This window comes from Protopterus annectens, chromosome 1.part0 (genome assembly GCF_019279795.1).
Source record: "Protopterus annectens isolate FY-2018-M chromosome 1.part0, PAN1.0, whole genome shotgun sequence".
Taxonomy (NCBI): domain Eukaryota; kingdom Metazoa; phylum Chordata; order Ceratodontiformes; family Protopteridae; genus Protopterus; species Protopterus annectens.
The window spans coordinates 963,536,493-963,560,748 of NC_056725.1; the positions used below are offsets into that span (position 1 = coordinate 963,536,493).

Here is a 24,256-nt window from a genome sequence, read left to right on the forward strand (position 1 = left end):
ATGAAATGTTTTCCTCACAACAAAGTTCACAAAAGCAATCTGAAATACATAAGATAATGGAGAATATGTTACCTGTTTCTTAAGCACACACAGACACACACACACACACACACACACACACACACACACACACACACACTGTTGTCAAAAAAACATTATACCATGACCCCCCCCAAAATGTGCACGCTGATTGGCCAGCGTGCACATTGTAAATCGAGTTATACTAATGGAAAAAGGTCCGTCGCCGGACTTTTTCCATTAGTATAACTCTACTTTAACACTGTCTCACTATGTTAAATGGGTTTAACATAGCGAGACATTTAAAATAAGCAACGGAGATCTCCGTTGCTTATTTTAGCTGTCTCCATGCTAAACCCATTTAACATAGCAGACAGGTTTTAAAAAGCAACGGAGAAAGCAAGATCTCCGTTGCTTTTTATTTTCGCTATGTTAAATGGGTTTAATAGCGAGACAGTTTTAAAATAAGCAACGGACATCTCCGTTGCTTATTTTACTGTCTCGCTATGTTAAACCCATTTAACATAGCTTAAAACAGTAAAAAGCAACGGAGATCTTGCTTTCTCCGTTGCTTTTGCACAGCTCTGATGTACTGTGCAGGCGCAGCAGTACATCAGAACTGCCGGATGCCAGACATCTGCGGAAGGGCAGTAAACAGGCATTATACTATGCCATTATTTAAGAAAAGTAATAGTTTCTTTTCTTAAATAATGTCATATAATAGCAATAACCACTGGGTGTGGGTAATGCTATTTACCACGGTTGGCTTTGTTTGGTCCGGGCTCGCCACCAAACCACGCCAACCGTGGGTAAATCCAGCATTACCCACACCCAGGCGTGGGTTATTGCTATAATATTCCACATAAAATTCAGTTTAGAAAGGGAGGACTAAACTGCTCAGCTAAAAGATCACAGCTGCCAAAGAAGCACTCACTTCAACAAAAATGCTCTGAAACTTTAGGAGCTCCTCCTGTTTTTTGTAGGAGTGTCCTCCCTGACAGGAAGAATTTGTGAAAGTCACCCCAAAGCTTTTGGAAGCTGGCCTATGCAAGTAGGGAAAAGCCACATAGCTTCGGTTACTGCAATGGTAATTATTTTGAACATAAAATAATTAGGAAAATTAGAGCTAACTAATTACGCTGAGTCCGCCTCCAGGCTTTTCTGCAGTTAACTCCTACTGATGTCTCTAGGGTGTCAAATATTGCTTGTTCTTATTTGCTTTAATAATTCCAAAACCATGCTACATACAAGGTATCAGAAGATTTCATCTTAAAGCACACATTATGGCAAACACAATTACATTGATATTTCACCTCTGGCAAATGCATCTAAAGAGATATTGAATATTATTTGTAATCTGTGTATTTGTATTGTAATAATTTTCATATTACTCTAAATATCTCAACATTCAGAAAACACAGAACTGCATAGCCTCATTTGAGAGCTCGCGGCTGTATGAAGAAAATCCTGCTGGCAGTATGTGTCCTGTTTGAATAGTTATTAAGATATCATAACCTGTTTATACAATGTTACAAAATTAATATTCACTGCCTTTATTTTGGCTTATAATATATAGTTTAAAGCATTGAACTGAACGAATGCCACTGATGTAAAGATTAATTTATCCTGAATAGTTTGCCATTTACAGTTTTCAATAACACGGTTCCAGAGATATGAATATTTGCTTGGATTGTAAGGTGATAACTTCATTTTTTTAAAGGCTCAAGCCACACCCGCTGGGAGTTAAAGGTACACTCTCAAAAGAGCTGCACTGGAAGGAATGAGATAAAGCTGATCAATCTAGGTTTCGGTACTAAAATATGGATTATGAAAATGTTTTGGTTTAGTGGTGTATACTGGCTGATCTTATTTTTACACCTCAGAAGACAGTCTATAGTTGAGCATCTAAGTATAAAGCTAGGGTAAAATGGAAGAGGCTGATGTCAACTCAGAAATAAAGGTAGTTTGGTGGATAAAAAAGCTGGCATGTATCACATAGTTCTTGTGGATGACTATTAGCCTTAACATTTTCCAAGTCAGATGTTTTGCAGCAGCTTTGTGGATATATCAGTGAGTCACATGTGTGACATTCATCTGTTGATTGCAAGAACAGAAGCACATTTGTAACGATAACATCTTTTGATTCTGCAAAATAAAGAGCTCTTAAACACCAGCTTCAAAAATAAAAGTTAATTTGATGTCAGGTATTATTATCTTTCTGTTTGAGGGAGGACAGCAGGAGTCTACACTACAGTAGCTTTGAAAATGTTCTTTTCATGTGAAAGGTAAATGTTATGCTTTTTTTATTTCAGGTCTAATTTTAGTACCAAAGATAATTAAAATTATTATTTCAATTGTCTTGTTTTACTGCAGTGCAGCCAGTGCCTTTGAAGAAGCAAAAGGGATGGTGACAGATGCCCTGCATGGAAAAAATCTGATTTTACCATTCAAAGGAATAGGGCACTTTAGGAATGAAGTTGTGTTTGCCAATTTGGCACATGGGGATCATATGGCACCACTGTATAACATTGCAGGTAATGATAAAGCTTAAGTCAAGCTTGCTGGAATGTTTTGTAGAGCATCAACTGAAATGTGTTCTTTTTTAGTGACTTGCTGAAGTATTAACATCTGTGTAAATGGAAAACAGACAAACTATTTTTTCCTTGTCACCTGAAAAGAAACAAGGTTATTACATCTCCTATACTTAATGCTATTAAATTCTGAAGCTTTGCTCTTTAGAAAACTGCTCAGGAGGTCCGTAGCACTGGCAGAGATTCACAAGATATTCCCCAGTTACTCCTATAACTAAGGCAAAGGGTACTTTCACAAATAAAGTGCCAAGGTTTAGGAAATCAGCTTATTTTTTCTTTGTAATACCTTGCCTTGGGCAATACCTGTGCATAGCTAGTCTGCACTGGAAAGACCTAACAGATTGGCTCTGCAGCCGCAGGGTCTGCTTGGGCCCCGCTCCATTCGCCTCGCTACACACAGCTCACTCCGCTCCCCTACCCTGCCCCCAATTCTCACCTGCCCCCAGTACCTCTACATTTATTCTAACCATAAATCACCCGACCACACCCCACAGCCAGTCAACTACAATCTTCCCAAATCCCAACCCTGATTATCTCTCAGCCAATTAACACCCCTTTCCTCCATAAACAACATGACACTTATCATGCTTTTCTTACTTACATCTCTCCTGTTAATCCTCACAACCCTAACCTACACTGCATCCTCATATACATACATACCACTACCCCACATCACCTACCATACAACACATACCTTCACACCTACAAAAACTCACATAAGCTTCCCAGTAGCCCCCTCTGTATTTAATAACAACACAACATTACTTTTGCACAACAAGCAGTTTCCACTATCTTACACTAGAAAATTATCATGTAAACTCCACATAGACATTCTACAAACAATCAGACTTCATCTATTATTAAAGAAATACCTCCTCACCTCTGGAGATATTTACCCAAATCCCGGGCCAGGCAACATTATACCTCCAAACAAACACACAACAGATCTACTTATCATTAAACTTAACTCACGCAGTATATCAAACAAACTCCCTCACTTACATGCATTCATAACTCACAACTCCCCTGACACTCTAACTATAACAGAGACCTGGCTAAAACTCAGCACACAGAACAAGGACATTTTCCCTCCAGGGTAGAATATCCTAAGACTAGATAGGACAGGAAAGAAGGGAGGGGGTGTTGCAATTGTCTATAAAAATGCACTTACCATACAACCTTTTCTAACTCCTCTACCACAGTTTAATGCTGCTGAGATCATAGGCTCTATGCTACTCCTAAACAAGAAAAAGAGTATCAATATTCTTTCTGCGTATATCACTCCAGGTAATAACTCTTTAATAATTGAGGAAAGTCTTCAATGGGTAAAAGACAACCTCCCACAAGAGACTATTCTACTAGGAGACCTAAACACTGATTGGCCAGCCTGCAACTCTAAAAACCCCACTAACTACATCAACCTGTACGGCTTCTCTCAACTCATTCAAGAACCTACTAGAGTAGATAAAAAGTCCCAAAAGGAATCTGTACTAGATTGGACATTAGTAAACTTCCCAGAACAAAACTACAAACAGGTTATCTGCCAGATGGACTTAGTGATTACATCCCAACTTTCCTCCTATGCAACCGTATTTACATACCCATACCTACATTCTATAGACAGGTCAGAAATGATTGCAATGTTAACCCTCTAGAGTTCAACTGTACGTTAAAAAATGTAACTGGGAACCACTACGCATCCTCCACTTGGACCAAGCAGTAGACTGTTTTAATAGTACTCTTACTAAGATCCTTGATTTAATAGCCCCCATAAGAACAATTAGATCTAAACTTCATCTTGCTCCATGGCTTAGTAAGTCCACTAGAGCCCTTTGAAAATCCAGTGATAATGCATGGAAAACGTGGAAGAAAGACAACACAAGTCTTTCCAAACAAAACTACCAACACCTTAGGAATCAGGTCAAACAACAAACAAAGCTTGATAAACAGAACTACTATCTAAATATCCAAAACAAACACTCCTACAACCCTCAAAAGTTCTGGCACGCAATTAACACTCTACTAAAACCTGGTAAAACCACCACACCAGCTCCCACCTCAATCTCCTCAAATACAGATAGCAATATAGCCTCGAAATTCAACTATCAGTTTACTAAATCCATTACATCTCTGTCTACTCAACTATCCAAAATAGCTATTCATCCATGACAACAGCTCCTAACAACTTGTCTCCCTTTACTTTCTCACCTGTCCCAACCTCTAAGATAAAGAAACACCTCTTAAAACTTAAACCCACTACTCTTACAGCAGACAGTTTACCAGCAAATTTCCTAAAAATAGCTGCCAACTCCATATCCTACCCAGTCTCAATCCTTATTAACCACTCTATACAGGAATCCTATATCCCTAGACTGTGGAAAATCTCCTACATTATTCCACTTCGTAAGGGTGGAAACTCCTATGATTTCTCAAACTACTGCCCCATTGCCATTCTGTCTCCTTTATCAAAGATACTGGAGAAATGCATACACTCTCAAGTCATGTATTTCCTAAATTCAAACAATCTCTCCCCTACACAACATGGTTTCTGTCCACACCACAGCACAACCACCACCATTCTCTCCTTCACAAACCGTGTTAACCAACATAGAAATAACAGATTTGTATCTGCTATATTCCTGGTCCTCTCCAAAGCATTTGATATGGTTTCTCACCCTTTACTAATAGATACTCTAACCTCTTTAGCTTTTACCCCTAACACTATTGCTTTGTTTAAAAATTACCTATCAGACCAACAACAAGCTGTCCAGTGGCAAGGAGTTCTATCCCCTTTACTCCCAACTTCCATTCGTGTACCTCAAGGTTCCATATTGGGTCCACTGCTCTTTTCTGTCTTGATCAATAACCTAAATACCTCCACCCTGCAGGCCTCATTAATACAGTATGCAGATGATTCCACTATAATCTGCTCAGCCCCATCTCTTACCACCCTAAACCACCTGGCCCAAGAATCTTTTGCCTCAGTAGAAAGGTGGATCACTAATATTCAACTCATCTTAAATCCAGACAAAACAAAACTACTTCTATTCACCCCAAACAAAGCAAAAACCTCTCCACTCTCCTTCTCTATTACCTCCAGTAAAGGTACTATCATTTCACCTTCTCTTCACACCACGATCCTTGACGTTGAAGTAGATAACCTCCATTTTGACATCCATATCTCTCAAACTATAAAAAAGGTACACAAAAAATGGGTTCCTTATACAGACATAAAACTGTCTATCAGATCAGGTCACCCTAGCTCAAACTCACCTTCTTTCCACACTAATGTATGCAGCCCCAATTCTCACTTATATTAAGAAATCTGACCTAGAGAAACGTGAGTCTTGTTACAACAAAATCGCCAAGTTTGCTAATAATTCCCCATTTCGAACTCATCACTACATACCTCTTAGACATCTTCAGTGGCTTGAGCTCCCACACCTACTAATCTGTCACCAACTTGTCATAGCTTACAACAGCCTAAAACAACCCAACAAAACTCCCGCTCTTAGGCAATTGCTGACTAACTACACACCAAAGCGTCCACTCCGCTCTGCCATCTAAGCACTTCTCTCTATATTATCAGCTAACAACACAGCAGGCAAACTCTGTTTTCACACAGTATAGCAAAAACCTGGAATAATCTCCCTCCATCCGTGACTTCTGCATCAAATACCACACAATTCAAAATCTCCCTGAAGACCTACCTTATAAGTTCTTGGCTCTGTCCATGTGTCACATCATCCTAAAACCTGTTACCTCCACACTCTCTCTCTTTCTGTCATAGTACATGCCTTCAGTAAACATGCTTGGTACAAATGGTATCCCTTAGCAAACATGAACTTGTAATCTCTGTCAGTTTTTTTACAACAAACAGATTGTACATATGTAAATATTGCTGATTTGAATTGCCTTTACTGTTTTCTTTTCTCTCTAGATACTACTTGTATAACAATGTTTTTTAACACTATGTATAATGTCAGTATTGTTATTTGTGCTTATGAATTTATGTGGAGCTTTTCTCCCCAGGCCTCTGCTGTAAAGGGACCTCTTCCAGTCGGACCACCCCAGTTAACAAAAGAAAAAGAAAAATAAATAAGTGTAACCAGAAGTAGGTGTTTACGAATGGTCTGTTTGCAGTAGTCTTTACAACAGATTTATTTTGAGATATAGTTTAGTATTACAATAAAAAGATTAATAATTAAATTCTGTAATGTTTGTGTTCTTGTAATCCATATGTAACTAGCCTGAATGCAATGCAGTTTCCATTTTGAAACAAAATGCTGACAAGGGTTCAGATGCATTATTAGGAAAATGAGATGGCAATAATGTCCTTAAGAGAGTATTCAGTCGTCTGTTCTGCGTCATATGGCATTGTTTTTTTAATTTGTTTTGCTACTTGAGTATAGTAATCACTGCTGAAGATTTTCAGACGTGACCTGGTTGTATTATAGTAGCAGCAACATAGACTAAATGAATGTACTCTACATTGTTACTAAACTAAATAGCATACAACGTACAAATAAAATACTGAATACTTATTTTTTATGTGAATAGACAATGCTAAGCAGGATAACATGAAGAAGGTACAAGGTTCTGATGCCTGGCTTGAAGAAAGAATGATATTCATTTTCTGAAAAATACACTGACCTCTTGTTCCAGAGGCTAGAGATGGTGGAGTAAAAACCCAGTTAGAGGCATTAGTTCTTGCTGCAGGGGGTTATTAGTGTATCAGTACAGAGCCAGTCAATATACCTGAAGGGGCGCATTGCTTTGCGCATGAGTAGAAAAGAAACAAACTCAGACAGAAGTTGATTTAACAAACTTTAGTCAATAGATTATTCTCTCTCTCTGGGGCGCTGTAATAATGTGACAGAAATCTAATACAAGTCTGGATGTTCTCGGACAATTTTCAGAGAACAGGGTTCCTGATCTGAAGAAAGTGGAATTATCGTTTATAATGATTCATTCTACAATCGGTAATGCTCTGTTTCCTATGAGATTCCTAAAAATAAATTATTTGTAAAGTTCACTGTAGCCCCCTTTTACTCCTTCCCTATTTTTGTTGTGCATGAGTTTGGTAGAAATTCAGGGAGAACATACTGTTATAGCAATAATGTATCATTACATCCCCTGCTGTCATCAGGAGCATATGTATATGTCTTGTGTTCTTACTCCACTAAGAAAATTTATATTCATTTCTTCTTCCCATTGTATTCATCTTGTAATCAGGCAAGTTTTTCTAAGCCTGCTAGGACATTCACTGTAATCCTGTTGCTGTGGTAAGCACATGCTTGGCATTTTCTGAGTCATGTGGCATCACTAATATTAGTGCACAACTCCTTAATGCTTATTCACATCTAATGTCATTACACTTTTGTCAGTGTAGTGCCTTGCCTTTATTAATGGTATGTTATTTTTCATCCTAGATCTTCAGACAAAATACTGTTGAAGTTTTTCTTTTGGTTGTACTAGACAGGGGGAATGTGCTGGGGCCAAATTAAGAACTGAGCTGTACTGAAATTTCTACAGGAAGAATGTCAGTCATACATACACTTTTTATTTTACGTCCAAAGATAATTCCTTGGAAATTTTCTCATGAACTCTCAATAGAGGATTGCTATGCTGTATTTTATTTGTCTAGAACTCTGAAAGAGGGATGAGTTACTCCATTTTAGACATAGGCCTGTGCAGTCATTTGACTGTGACAGACTGATATGTTGCATTGTACCCAGTCTCCATTAGACTGTGTATATGACTTCATTTTATGCTGAAATGCTGCATATGTACAGAACATTGTAATACTGGGAAATGCAGTATGTATCCAGTATGCTACTCAACAGAGTTGTAATACTATCAGAAGTAAGAATCAAGTATATTTTCCCTGGCCAGTCAATGTTTCTAGAATAGCAACCATATTATGGCCAAAATGTCATGAGATGAGGGGTGCAATATGCTGCAGTCAAATTCATCACTAAACTGTTGAAATCACTCAGGAGAGAATGGGAGTCCATGTTGCACAGTGTACTTGCTTGCCCTAGGATACTGCCCTGAAAGTTGTATGAAGAACTTTCATCAAAGTACTTCAGGATACTGTATCTTAGACATAGACAAGACTTACCAATTCAGTCTGACATGATATGTTACTCTGGTTTCTATTGGGTTGATTATAAGACTTCTGCTCAGGTTAAAAAATACAGTACATGTCCTTAATATTAATGAGCTGCCACGCTGCCATTATAAATAAGTAAAAATAATGATCTGATATTGTTAATCTTCGTTCATTCCTTACGCATGGGTATCGGTTCCGACCTCGGAACCGAGCCGGCCATTTTCCAAGCTTGTGTCAGCTTCAAACTCTCGAGCTAAACTCTTACCCACAATCCCCCTCTCCCTGTTACCTCAGATTTTGTTTGCTGCATTGCCATTCGGTTGTGTCAAGCTACTTCTCTTGAGCTAAGTACAGTTATTTGTTGTTTAATAGTCTTTCAGATTACTTTTCTGTCAGAAAAGTTTATATTTCATTGTCTCTTACCCTATCGCATCTAGTGTACATATTTTTTTCATGTTTTTCTGCTCTTTTCTTTACCCTTTTTCCACGAGGTATTCTCTCTTTATCATCATTGGTAAACCTTCCCTTTTTTCCCATATCTTCGGGTATTCTTTTGTACCATTGCTGGTACCTTTTCTATTAATTAATTTGCTGTCATGGCAGATAAGAAAGGTAGTCCGGGGTTTAAGCGGTGTTCTGATTGTGGACACAAACTACATACTTGTGATGCACACTCTTTGTGCGTTTATTGTTTGGGGGCGTCCCACTTGTCTGTTGACCCGCCCTATACTATTTGTGAGAACTTTTCAAATAGAACCTTGTTAGAAAGGAAAAACAAGCTGTTACTGAAGGGACTTCTTAAATCTCCCTTTTCTGAGGCTATTTCTGGCTATTTCCGCTGTCGGATGCCTCAACCCCTCCTAGAGCCCATAAGAAAATCTTGGATGTTCCTACCAAGGCTAAATCTTTGCCTTCATCCCCGGCTGGGGACTCCCGCCAACCAAAACCTAAAAAGGCTAAAGTTTCGGCTCCGGAGCTCACTCAGTCAGCCTCAGTGCTAGATCTTTGGCACCGAGGCCTTCGGCTCCATTAGTGATCTCAGCTCCGTCTTCTCCTGCAGCCTTCACTATATCGGCACCGAGGGGCTCCTCGGTTCAGACTATTACCACTGTATCAGCACCGACTGTTCAGTTGGGGCAGACCTTGACCACGTCACCTCCGAGATCTTCCTCGGAACCGATACCTTTATTGTTGACTCCAGTTTTGTGGGTTCCAGCTTCGGTACTGACAACCACTCCGGCACTGATCCCTGTGTCGGTGCAGACCATGACCTCGGCACCGATGACTTCTTCAGTGCAGACACCCATAGTCCAGTCTCTCTTGGCACCGTTGTCCTCGGTGCAGATGGGTGAGATGGGCACCGAGTTTGCCTCTTCTGTGGACAGGCCTGTTTCTCCCTCAGTCTCCGTGAGGTCCACTAGAAGCCTTTCCGAACATGATGTGTTGCATCTTGTGGATCGGGTGCTCTTGGCCAGAGGTATCCCACCCCTCAGGAACTATCCTTCCTTGGGAGGTGATCACCTGTCTCTAAAGACCCCTTCTTATTCTCCTCCTTCATTGCCTTTGACGTCCATGGATATAGCACAGTCTTCCCCTTCAGCGGTCCCTTTTATGGATCCCACTAAGGAACCGCAGTTGCTTTTGTGGCAGGAAAGTTTTGCTACAACCCAGGATGTCAGTTGAGACACGCATAGTTTGCTGCTCCACAGCCATCCAGGGACTCCGGGTCGGCAGGCTGAGCCACTTAGGGGAGGGGTGATCCCTGTCCTAGACATGCACTCCTCTTCTGGTGGACCAGCCAACTGATGGAGAAGGCTTTCACTGCTGCTGGTGATACTGGACTGTCTATACCTCCACCCTCCTCTGGTACACTGGTTTCACAAGTCGCACCTAGCGGACACCGGGTGCAAGGGCCTCAGGACATATTCCCACAGGAATCCCCTTTTCCGCTGTCTTCTCCAACTTCTCCTGCTGAGGATGTCCACCGGAAAAGTTCATGTAAGAGGAAGAACATGGACTCCACAGAGGAGTCCCTCACTGAAGACACAGATTTTGATGAGGGGGAAGGATCCCCCAGTCACCCTCTGAGGTATCCTTTGGTGATATCCTCGAAATCCTGAAACAGAGAGGTGACTGTCAGTCCTCTAATCCGATCTCTGAGGAATCTGTGTTCCTGCAGGCCTTTCACGCCCGGCCCCCTACCTCCTGGGTTACTTCACCTGCTGATGAACTTGTCTGGCTTATCGTGCAGCGTGCTTGGAAGGCTCCTGATACCATCTAAGCTATTCCCTGGAGGCCAGATAAGATTTTGTACCCTTCTGCTTCGGATCCCCATTGGTCCAAAGGTCTTCCTGTGGATGCCTTGGTGGTGGCGGCTGCAACAAAAAAGGATCTGGCAGAAGAAGAAAGCCAGACTGTCCATCCACATAACAAAGAGTCCCGGGCCCTGGACAGGATAGGGAAGTGCACCTTTGCTTCAGCGACCTTTACTATCAGGTCCCTGAATTATATGGCACACCTTACCTGGCTTCAAAGGGATCTGATTTCTGAGCTCTCTGAAACCTTGGCTGGTGCCGTGTCTGATGAGGTCCATGACAAAGTGGCCTTTCAGCTGGCCACCATTGAATCAATATCTAACTCCTTTATGCAACTGCTATCTCATGCATCAGAAGGAGCAGCTGGAGCAGCAGGTTCAGCTGCGGTCTTGAGATGACACGCCTGGATGCGCTTGTGCAATTTCGCGGAACCCTTTAAGGCTTCCTTTCTTAACGCTCTCATTGAGGCCTCTTTGTTGTTTAGGCCCAAAGTTAAAAGCACACTGGCCAGATTTGAACAGGACGGTAAGACCCTTTCTGCCATAGGTGTCCGTTATTCTTCCCCTCAATGTGCTTTCTCCCAAAACCAAAAGAGTGGGAAGATATGGTTCAAGAAATCTCAGGGTGCTTTCCGTGACACACAGGCCTAGTTCTCCCCTAGAGGCAGAGGGGGAAACTCACAGGGAAGACGCTCCTTTCGGGGCAGAGGGGGTCTGCGTAACCAGTGTTCCAGGGATTCTTTCCCTGGTCAATCCTACCAGCATTCCTGAAGAGCGGCCCAACTACTTTCCTCTGGAGGTGGTTGGGAGATGTTTCTCCTTGTACCCTTCTGCCTGGCTAACCATCACCAATGATTCTTGGGTACAAAGGATTATAACTAGAGGTTATCATATCCCCTTCGATCTTTGTCCTGCCCCTTCAAAAAACCTTCCCGACGTTCCACCCAGTCAAAGGGAAAAAGCAGCACTAGAAATAGAAAAGCTGCTAAGAAAGAGAGTCATCCAAATAGTCCCTCCAGACCAGATAGGATCCGGATTCTACTCAAGACTATTTTTGGTGCCAAAGAAAACCAGGGACTGGAGACCAATTTTGGATCTCAGTGTATTGAACAAGTTTGTGAGAGTACAAAAATTCCGGATGGTCAAAAAAATGGAAAAAGACGATTGGATGTGCTCGATAGATCTTAAAGATGCGTACTACCACACAAAAGTGGACAGGCCATCAAGAAGATTTCTGCACTTCCATGCAGGAGCCAGTCACTACCAGTTCAGAGTACTGCCCTATGGACTCTTTGCAGCCCCCAGATTGTTCACAAAGTGCATGGCAGTTGTCACAGCTCACTTGCAACTTCAAGGATTCCAGGTGTTTCCATACCTAGATGACCGGCTCATTTCCGCCCCCACCAGACATCTACTGGAAAAAGCCCTGGCATACCCTCTCCTCACTGCTCAAAGGCTAGGCATAACCATAAACTGGCAAAAATCCAATCTCACCCCATCTCAGTTGACATAATTCATAGAGGTTATCTTGGACACAAAGAACTGCAGAGCTGCTATTCCAGAGCACAGAATTCTAAGGATAAAGCAACAACTGATTCCAATCCTTTCAAGGGAGAAATCCATGGCTCACTTGGTTCTACAGCTGTTGGGTTCCATGGCAGTCTCCATCACCATTGTTCCCTTGACCAGGTTTCACATGAGGCTTCTACAATGGCTACTGCTTACCCAATGGTATCCTTTTCTGCATCCTCTTTCAGCCATGATTCGAGTAACCCACAGGTGCAAACAGGATTTAAATTGGTGGATGACACACAATCTGTCACAATGGACTTGCCCCTTCTTCCCCAGCAACCCAAGGCCACAGTGACCACGGACGCCTCCCTGATAGCCCCTATGTCAGGGACAGGCAGTCCAAGGCACTTGGTCTGAACTGGAGGCCCATCTGCATATAAACGTTCTAGAGCTGAGGGCGGTGCTTCTGGCGTTGCAAGCATTCCATCCCCTGCTGCCATCTGGGACAATTGCGATTCAATCAGACAACATGGCGGTGGTCTGGTACATCAACAAGCAAGGTGGAACCAAATCATACCCCCTTTGTCGAGAGGCCATGAGGATATGCAATGGGCGATGGCTACCAGCCGTTTTCTTCTAACAACACACATTCCTGGGAGGTCCAACATGATAGCAGACAGACTCAGCAGGTGCTTTCTATAACCTCACGAGTGGTCCCTAAATCCCTTGATAGCGGCGGAGATCTTCCACCGCTGGGACCATCCTTGCTGTGACCTCTTTGCATCCCCGACCAACTACAAATGCAGCAACTACTTCGCCTTGATTCCCCCTCTGGGACAGTCACCCAGGGACACTCTAGTCCACTATTGGCCCTCGGGTCTTCTTTATGCATTTCCACCCTTTCCCCTCATTCCCCAGTTTCTGAAGAAAGCCCGTCAGTTGAAGAGCAAGGTGATCCTCATAGCACCATATTGACCTTGACAGATTTGGTTCCCCTTCCTTTGGCCTCACCAACTAGATCAACCATGGATTCTCCATCCAACCCCAGAGTTGATCTCACATCCACAGAACCTGATTCATCCCAACTTGAACAGCCTGAAGCTCACGGCTTGGCTATTCCAATTCCCTTGATTGCCAGGCAGAATGATCTTTCTATACCAGTACGTGATATTCTCATTGCATCTCATAAATCTTCCACTAGAATTACTTATCTGAGCAAGTGGAAAAGATTTACTTGTTGGCTGAAAAATAAACAAGTAGATCCCTTCTCAACACCAGTGTCGATAATACTAGACTATCTGGCTGACCTTTTTCATTCGGGTCTATCGGCCTCTGCCATTACAGTTCATTTGGCTGCAATTTCTAATTTTCATGAGGGTGTCCAGGATTCCTCTCTTATGTCCCACAAATTGTGCAAGACCTTCATAAAAGGTGTGAATCATCTGAAGCCACCTTTTAGAGAACCTATTCAACCATGGGATTTATCATTAGTTCTACAAGCTCTGACAATGCCACCTTTCGAACCTGCCTGTTCTTGCAACCTCAAGTATTTGTCATGGAAAACCTTGTTTTTGGTCGCCATTACTTCTGCCAGACATATTTCTGAGCTTCACGCTCTATGCATCAAGAGTCCATACTTGATTTTTCATAGAGATAGAGTGTCTCTGAGAACTAATCCATCTTTTCTGCCTAAAGTGATCTCTGAAATGTCCATTAATCAAGCCATTGAATTGCCAGTTTTCTTTCCCAATCATTCAAACAGAGGAGAGTATTGCCTACATACCCTAGATATCCACAGGGAAATTCATTTTTACTTAAACAGGACTAGGCCTTTTCGTAAATCTGACCAGTTATTTTTAGCTTTTTCTGGACCTAGATTAGGATCTCCTGTTGCTAAGGTCACATTAGCTAGATGGTTGAAGGACTGTGTGACCTTCATTTATACATAACGTAATATCTCATTGCCTACTACCATGAAAGCTCATTCAACAAGGTCGGTGGCAACTTCTGCTGCCTTCCATGCCAGAGCTTCCTTACATGACATCTGTGCGGCTGCAACTTGGGCTACGCCTCATACCTTCATCAATCATTACAAATTGGACTTGGCCTCCAGGGGAAGAGCATCTTTCGGTTCTATGGTGCTCAGGAATGTCCTTCCATGAGAGCCTCCCAGGAATAGAGGTAGCTGGGGACTATGTCCCATGCGTAAGGAATGAACGAGGATTAATAATATCAGATAAAGAAGATAAGTCTTACCATAACATTCCATCTGTATTGTTGATCCTAATTCAGTCATTACGACCTTCCCTCCTTCCCCCTCCTGTGGTTTCTAGTGGATCTCACCATCCGTTTTTTTAGGTTATTTGACCAGAGGTAGCCTCTACCTTCTTTGACTTGCAAACTCAATCTGAGGTAACATGGAGAGGGGGATTGTGGGTAAGAGTTTAGCTCGAGAATTTGAAACTGACGCGAGCTTGGAAAATGGCCGGCTCGGTTCCGACCCATGCATAATGACTGAATGAGGATCAACAATACAGATGGAACATTATGGTAAGACATAACTTCTTTTTTTTGACAAATGTGACAATATTCCTGTCTCTACACATAAGTCTCCCTGTGCTGAGGGATCAGTGTACTGTGGTCATTTTTGCATTGAGCTCCACTTCAGTTCTTATGGACAGAATGGCAGTCTTAAATGTACAGTGTGCCTAGTTATCAAAGGGTAATTCTTTGGAAGATTTATCAAGAACTCTGTTCACATCAAAATATGTATTCATTATATTATGTGTACATTGTATGCTATTTAATTTAGTAACAATCTAAATCATTTACTCTATGTTACTGCTCCCATAATACAGCCAGGTCATGTTTGAAAATGGTCAGTGGTAATTACTGTACTCATTACCAAAACAAATTAACAAATCTATGCCATATGAAATATGGTAGTTTATAAACAGGTGCCAGTTATTAGGTTTCACTGTCACTTCACAATTGTAGTTTGACATGGTGTATTATAGTCATTTTCCATTATGAATGTGTATGATTTCTTTTAAATGTGGGTAATATAGCACATGTCCAGAATATAACTTTTACTGCATTATTATTACATAGAAAGTAACAATTGTATATATATGTGTATGTGCGCGCGCACACACACACACACACACACACACACACATATATATATATATATATATATATATATATATATATATATATATATATATATATACACACATATACACATATTGAGTAGGGAAGTTTGTGTCACTGGATTGTGATTTGCTATACCCCCCCCCCATAAATAGGTCATATGCAGTGAAGTTACATGAAAATAAACTACAAACTTCTCTTTATACCTGAAAATAACTACCAGACATATTATGTAGCTGAGTCATGATATACTATTCTATGAAATTTGGTAGAATATTTCAGAAGGTTGTATAATGCTGTATAATGCTGCAGAGTATTTGTATGTAAGGCATTGGCTGGATTTTTACATTTAATGTTGCTTAAGTGCCCACTGATCTTCTGTTTGAGCATGCATATTGTTTGCCCAGTATGTGCTCTTCAAATGCACTGGCCAGGTAAATCAAGCCTTGCATATTACATTTTATATGGTGTAGGACTTATTTACATTGGTGAAGTTTCTGGTTTGAAGCATATACTTACTCTTTACACATTTACCACCCACCCTACTCTTTTTCACTTGATGGCCCAGTCTTTTCACCGACCCTTCATGTTTCCAGGAGACAAAGTATTGTGATAAAGTATTAATTGCATTATAAGAAAATTTACATTTGGTGGTCAGTGTAAAGCTAAGAAAATTGATGCATAACAGAGTGGATTAGTATTTAGAAATTACTTCTCTAATTGTGTATATATTACTACCAAAGATTGTTAAAATGAATATTTAGATCCCTAACTTCCACCTTTAATGGTCACAGTACTGCAAATGTCAGTCCTAGTTATTGTCCCAACCTGATGTTTCATTTGGTGTAACACCTGTTGGTAATACTCATGGTGGACAAGTCTATGAACTAAATCATATAAGAGGATTATGTAGTTATGAACTAAATCCTCAGAGTCAGGTTCATAACTACATAATCCTCTTATATGAATAAGTTGTGATTTGGGATATATTTTGAAATATGTCTTTGCTGACAACTATCCATAATCAAAAAAATTATTTCTAGGAAATGGTTCAGCAATCCCAATTATGGATGTATTAGTCAGTTTGGTGCCCAAAACATCAAAGTAAATGACTAAATAAATAAATGTAAAGTTAATGCTGAACTCATTGTTATTAATATAGAACACAAAATGTATTAGCTCAAAATGGTCACTTCTCCAGCTGAGCCAACATTCATTTATTTTCTTGCACAATATATTCATCTTTTCAAAAAAATGGATTCCTAGACTGTTCATAAATGTATAGCTGTTCAGAAAAACCCATAAATAATTCTGCAAAATTGAGACAATCCTGTCACTGTCCCTTTCAAATTGAAAGTACTATTGATTCTTAAAAAAGAACACCTGTTTAGTCAGTACTAATGTAGTCAATTACATCAAAAAGTAATTGAATTCAGCAGTGTATACAACAGACTCATTTAACCAGTGTCTCAGTTTTCTTAATTCCCCATGGGGTGTAGCAGTATGTAGAGCTTTTACATTCATGGTACACATGTACTAGTCCAACTAAATATAGGCCTCAGCTATAACTTGTAAATATTCACTGTTGTCCTTTATTCTGGCCCATAGCAATCTTGACGGTGATTTAAAACAGACTTCCAGAAACTCAAGATTTTCAGTAAATGAACTCCTGACTGATGTGATAGGACATACTGGTAATTTAGATCTTGATTTTTATATTTTAGGCAGTACATAAAAAGTTCTGTGGTCAGAGTTCACTTTACAGTTGTAGTTTAACATGGTGTATTGTAGTTGTTTTCCATTATGAATGTGTGTAGGACTTCTTTTAAATGTGAGTAATACAGCACATGTCCAGAATATAACTTTTACTGCATTACTATTACATAGAAATTAAAAATTTTATATACGTGTATATATACACACACACACACACACACACACACACACACATATATATATATATATATATATATATATATATATATATATATATATACACCTTTTGTAGGGAAGTTTGTGTCACTGGATTGTGTGATTTGCTCTACCCCCCCAAAAAAAATAGGTCACATGCAGTGAAGTTACATGAAAATAAAGTTATAAACTATGAACTTATCTTTATCCCTGAAAGTAACTACTGTGCATATTATGTAGCTGAGTCATGATATATTATTTTGAGAAATTTGGTAGAATATTTCAGAAGGTTATATATTCCTATATAGTGCTCAGAGTATGTGTATATAAGGCATTGGATTGATTGTTACATCTAATTTTACTTAAGTGCCCACTGATCTTCTGTTTGAGCATGCATTTTGTTTGCCCAGTATGTGCCCTTCAGATGCACTCGCCAGGTAAATCAAGCCTTGCATATTATATTTAATATGGTGTAGGACTTATTTACGTTGGTGAAGTATCTGGTCTGAAGCATATACGTACATTTCACATATTTACCACCCAACCTACTGTTTTTGACTTGATGGCCCAGTCTTTTCACTGACCCTTCATGTTTCTAGGAGACAAAGTATTGTGATAAATTACAAGTTGCAGTATAAGAAAATTTACATTTGGTGGTCAGTATAAAACTAAGAAAACTGTTGTACAACAGAGTGGATTAGTATTTAGAAATTACTTGTATATTATAAGCATTACTACCAAATATTGTTAAAATGAATATTTAGTGCCCTAAATTGCACCTTTAACTCATTCACTCCAGTGGTGCTCAGGAAGTTTGCATTGCATCTTCCAACTGGCAGAGCCTAAGCCTTTTGACAGAATCAAATTATCTCCTCCCATTTCAAACAAATATTCATATCTCTGGAACCATGGTGATTGTGAAAGAAGTATAAATGGCAAACTCTTCAGCACAAACTATTTTTATAGTGGTAGTATTCTTTAGGTTCTAGGTCTTAAACCTGAACTGAATAAGTCAAGTAAACACAGTAATTTTACATTGTAATATTTTGTAAACAACTTATAATAGTTCAGTAACCACTCAAGTTGCACATACTGTTAGCAGCATGTTATTCATCTAGCTGAGAGCTTTCATATGAGGCTAAGGGGTTTTGTCTGTGTTACTTGGTTATTGAGTTATTTAGAAAAAATGTGAAAATTACATCTATATAAATTAATATCATAAAAACAACAGTTAATAGCTATTTTGCTACGCTAGACAGAGGGCAAATACCAATGCAGTTGAGTTTGCTATTGTGTAAGCTTTAAGATGAAATATTTTGAAATCTTGTACATAGCATGGTTTTGAAATTATTGATGCAAATATGAACAATCAATATTTGATGCCTGGAGGCGTCAGTAGGAGTTAGCTGCATATGCACCTGGAGGCGTCATTCAGATTTAATGAATTTGGTCACAATACTGCAAATGTCAGTCCTAGTTATTGCCACAACCTGATGTTTCATTCCGTTTAACACCTGTTGGTAATACTCATGGTGGACAAGTCTATGAACTAAATCATATAAGGGGATTATGTACTTATGAACTAAATCCTCAGAGTAAAGTTCATAACTACGTAATCCTTTTATATGAATAAATTGTGATTTGGGGATATATTTTGAAATATGTCGGTGGTGACAACTATCCATAATCAAAAAAAGTATCTCTAGGAAATAGTTCAACAATCCCAGCTAGGGAGGTATTAGTCATTTTGGTGCCCAGAACATCAAAATAAATGACTAAATAAGTGTAAAGTTAATGCTAAACTCGTTATTAATATAGAACACAAACTGTGTTAGCTCAGAATGGTCACTTCTCCAGCTGAGCCAACATTCATTTATTTTCTTGCTCAATATATTCATTTTTTCAAAAAACGGATTCCTAGACTGTTCATAAATGTAAAACTGTTCAGAAATCCCCATAAATAAATCTGCAAAATTATGACAATCCCATCACTGTCCCTTTCACATTGAAAGTACTGTTAATTCTTAAAAAAGAACACCTGTTTAATCCATACTAATGTAGTCAATTACATCAAAAAGTAATTAAATTCAGCACTATACATAACAGACTCATTTAACCAGTGTCACAGTGCTCTTAACTCCCCATGGGGGTGTAGCAGTATACAGAGCTTTCACATCAGTGGTACACATGTACTAGTTCAACTGAATATGGGCCCCAGCTATAGCATGTAAATATTCACTGCTGTCCTTTATTCTGGCCCATAGCAATCTTGACAGTGATTTAAAACAGACTTCCAGAAACTCAAGATGTTCAGTAAGTGAACTCCTGACTGATGTGATAGGACATACCGGTAGTTTAGATCTTGATTTGTATATTTTAGGCAGTACATAAAAGTTCTGTGGTCAGAGTTCAGACACCTTCAGCTCCTTCCTCAATGTCTGTAAAATATTGTCACCTGTCATCTAAAAATACAAGCTTTCATTTATTTGCTTGTTAAACAAAGGTATAGAGTCATATGATATCCTAGTGATTAAAGCAATGTCCATCACATATTGTAGTGTTTAGCACTCATTTAAAACCCATCCCAAAGTACCACGCTTCACCCCTTTTCCTGTTTTATCACCTTGTGTGAATTGTGTTTATTCTACTTATATATGGTTATTCCTGTAACTGTCCCTGAAACTTTTTACAGTGTGTTAACCCATTTTGAATATTTAGGCTTTGATAGATACAAAGAGCAAAAAATAGCCAACAACAGTCAGTTTTAAAGTCCCATGGAAAATGGTCAGATGTAAAGATTTAATGGCTGCATAGATTATAACTCTGTAAGGTTACTTTTTGTTACCTTTGTGGAACTTTTCTGGTGAGGTCTCTCACCATAAAAGGGTCTGATGTTTAGTGAGATTTAGCCAAATCGCAAACTAAATTGTATCTGTTTTCAGGGGTAGCCTTGGAGTACTGCTGTACTGCTTGGTTAAACGCCTTACTCAGACTCACAGAGTATAATAATAGAGACAGAAGGAAACAAACTCAGAGCTACAGGATGAAGCTTGCTAGTAGTTAATAGTCATAACTGTATGTGCTGTACTGCAAGGCAAATCCATAAATATTTTTATTTAACATTTGTTTACTGGGAAAGTCCGACTGGGACAGAACCCATTTTCAGCAGAGGTCAGTGGAGAAATGCTCCAGAAGCATGTCTTTGCATAATATATGTAGTTACTAATTAACAGGTAATTTCAGCAGTCTAGGCTGTGGAGTAAGTAAGAGCTACGATGTGATGGAGAACTACTTTAAGGATCTTACATGAGAAGAGGAAAAATAGCATATCTGCAGATCTGGAGCTTTGTAGTGAACAGTATAAGGGAAGTACATAGCAGGAAATAAAAGTAGTGTTGATAGCACTGAAACATAGACATTGATGTCAGATAGACTGCCCATCAAATCTGCTAATATCCTTTCATGTTAAATAAGTTGTAAATATTAATTGATTATTTGTCTGTTTTAAGACCCTTGCAGTCATTGCCCTATCTTTGTCTTATAGATTCCTGAGCTGTCTCAAATTTTGTCAGTTCATCAGTGACGCTGCTACAGCTATGCACTACTCTTCTGTAAAAAACACGTATTTGCTTTTGTTCCAGTCTTTCCACATTGTAGCTTCTGGTGTGTCTTCCTTCCTCATACCTGTCTTTTTTAAACATTGTATTGTAGTGGCCTGTTAAGCTCCTTGAGGTAGCTAACCTTTTCTGTTATGCACCATAGCCTTCCCTTTCCCCATACTTTTACATTCATTTTAATTCTGTTTTATGTAGCTTCCGGTGCAGACTGTTCACTATTTTTATTGCAATCATCTCAACAATTTTTATGCTGTCATGGCCTTGCAAAAATATGATCTCCAGATCTACACAGTCTAAATGTTTGTGTCTAGAGCTTGCTGTTTCCATAGTAAATCCAGTAACATGGAGAGACACCGGTATGCTGAGCATTCCCTATACTAAAAGAAAGGTGTCTTGCTCATTTATCATTTTTTTTGTTTAAGACAGTGCAAAAACAAATATAACATAGATGCTTTCTTTGAAAGAAAGTATGTATTGTCTTTGTGTAGGTAAAGTTAACCAGGTCAGCCAGGTAATGCTGACTTCTCACATCATCTCTCAGAGGCTTAATTTTCGTTTACTGCACCTACCCGCAGAAAGTGCCTTATTGCCAGAAGCCTTTGTCAGTGAATGCTAGTGTACACCCTAGCTGTGGAAATAACATAAGCTGAAAACAATTTATGGTACCAGCCAAACGCTTACCCCCCCCCCCACACACACACAGCATACACATGCACCAAAATGAAAATTTTCCCCAAGCAATCCCTTCAGTAGTTTGTATATGCACAAGCACCAAAATGAAGCATGTCCCCCAGTAATGCCTTAATTAGTTTAACCAAGTATGCACAAGCACCAAGATGAAACATTTCCCCTAACAATCCCTTTAGTAGTTTGAGCAAGTATGCACAGGCACCAAAATGAAACATTTCCTCAAGCAGTCCCTTCAGTAGTTTCACCAAATATATACAACAACCAAAATAAAATATTTCTCCTAGTATTATGTCCAAGTATGTGCAAGCACCAAAATGAAACATTTCTCCCTAGCGATCCCTTCAGCAGTTTCACCAAGTATGCACAGTCACCAAAATGAAACATTTTCCCCAGCAATCCCTTCAGCAGTTTGATGACCAAGTATGCACAGTCACCAAAATGAAACATTTCCCCTTCAGTCCCTTCAGTAGTATGTGCAAGTATGCCAGGTTTGTTCTTCTCCATCTAAGATCCTTAACTCGGACTTGAAAAAAAAAAAAAAGCCTCAAGCTTTTCTATACTTTTTAAACTTCATCAAACTACTTGCTACATTAAAGTGCATCAAGCTACTTGCTACATTTGTAACTAGGGGCTACTAAAGCAATAACCGATGACGTGGTTTGGTATATTGAAGATTTACCCACAGTTGTGTGGTTTAATCATGAGGGCGAAGCCAGAGTGATTAAATAAAGCCAACCATGGGTAAATTTCAGTATACCACAACCACGGATCGGTTATTGCTATTATACAATGACATTATTTAAGAAAAAAAAATACTTACTTTTCTTAAATAATATCTTTGTATAATGGCGCATTACTGTTCTTCCGCTGGTTGTGGTGTACTGCTTTCCTATTTTGATGTACTGAGCATGCGTCCCATGCATGCCCAGTACATCAATGCTTAGAAATGGAAGCAACGGGAAAAGAAAGTCTCCGTTGCTCCGTTTTTTCTTTTTCTTTTTTTATTTGTTAAAAAAATATATTTTGAGGACTTTACACCAAAGGAAAAAAGTCCGGGCGACCAGGTATATTGTGGGATTTACAATAAGCACGCTGGCCAAGCAGTGTGCACGTTTTGGAATATTAATGGGGGGGGGTCATTGTATAATAGAATTTATGCCACACATGCAGCTTTAAAATGCTTCGGTTCTAATAGCAAATTAAATTACGGTATCATTTCTAAATGCCAGTAAAGACCATTGGTATCTGTAGATGGCTAACATTTTACACCCAGGGCACCTGGCCCCTTCACCCCACTGTAGCTACAACTATTTGTTAACCTAGCTTTTTACTTCCTGAATGATTTTCATATCAGTTGTTGAAAAGTAGAAGAGAAATGCTACTGCACCCATTTTGTATTTATGTTATATTATTTACCCACTCTGTTTGGCTTTACTTTTACATGCTTTTATTGTTTTACTCACTTAGGTTGTAGTGGAACAAGCATCCTATTCTTTTGTATTTGTTTAGGGAGCAAACTCACCATAAAAGTAACATAACAGTATAGTAATAGTTGTATACTGTAGCCAGCAAATTTCCAGGCTGAGAAGAAGGAATTTATTGTTTTCAAGAGGATCACTTTCCTGAAGTTACCTGAGAGTGTATGAATGTGAGGTGACTTATTCATCCCTGTACCATGTGCAAATAAACTGTAAGAAGATTTAAACCCAGGAATTGTAGACTGGCATCTAAAATAAAGAAGACATTACATGTAATATTTGTGTCTTTTAGCACCTGTCATGGATGAAAGGAGGAGCCCTCAAAGCAGTCTATAGACATGGTTAACAAATTAGAAAAGCATGCATCCTGCTGTTCATTTCATTTGCTTATATATACAAAGCACTTATACAAAGGTCTTATTATTTTCTTATTTTCATTTTTGGAGTAAAAGGATTTCTGTATTCCACTCAACATTTAACAGAAAAGCTTCCCTGTAATGTAATTCAAGCTGAACTTTCAGTTTTAGTGGAGTCATGGGGCACAGCCTTCATGTACAGTACTGAAGGTTAATCATTGCTTGCATCTGGCTGGCTGTCATCAGATGTTGACTATAATTTAGACAGACAAGGTACATATATTTCACTGTAATTTAGTCTTGCTACAACATCATAGCTGTTCCTGAATTTGATTCTGTGTTTTGCTTGTTTATGTACAAATGCAAACAATTAACTACCAATTAACTTTAAGCAAGTTGTGTAGCAGTTGCCTTACTGTAAATAGTTCATTCCTCCTTGCCTTTCTCTTATAGATTCTAATTGCTGTTAGTTCTTGTTCATGTCTTAGTATTAGTGATGGA

At 39.3% G+C, this 24,256-nt stretch overlaps 1 protein-coding gene across 3 annotated transcripts in view; it reads left to right on the plus strand.

Moving 5' to 3' along the window:
- AKAP7 (A-kinase anchoring protein 7) overlaps nt 1-24,256 on the plus strand; it is a 1,625,267-nt gene that overhangs the window by 331,755 nt on the left and 1,269,256 nt on the right. For all 3 annotated transcript variants that reach the window (XM_044064537.1, XM_044064536.1, XR_006363953.1), the window contains exon 6: nt 2,392-2,552. In XM_044064537.1, coding sequence (XP_043920472.1) covers nt 2,392-2,552 — 161 coding nt within the window. The remainder of the gene's footprint in view (nt 1-2,391; nt 2,553-24,256) is intronic.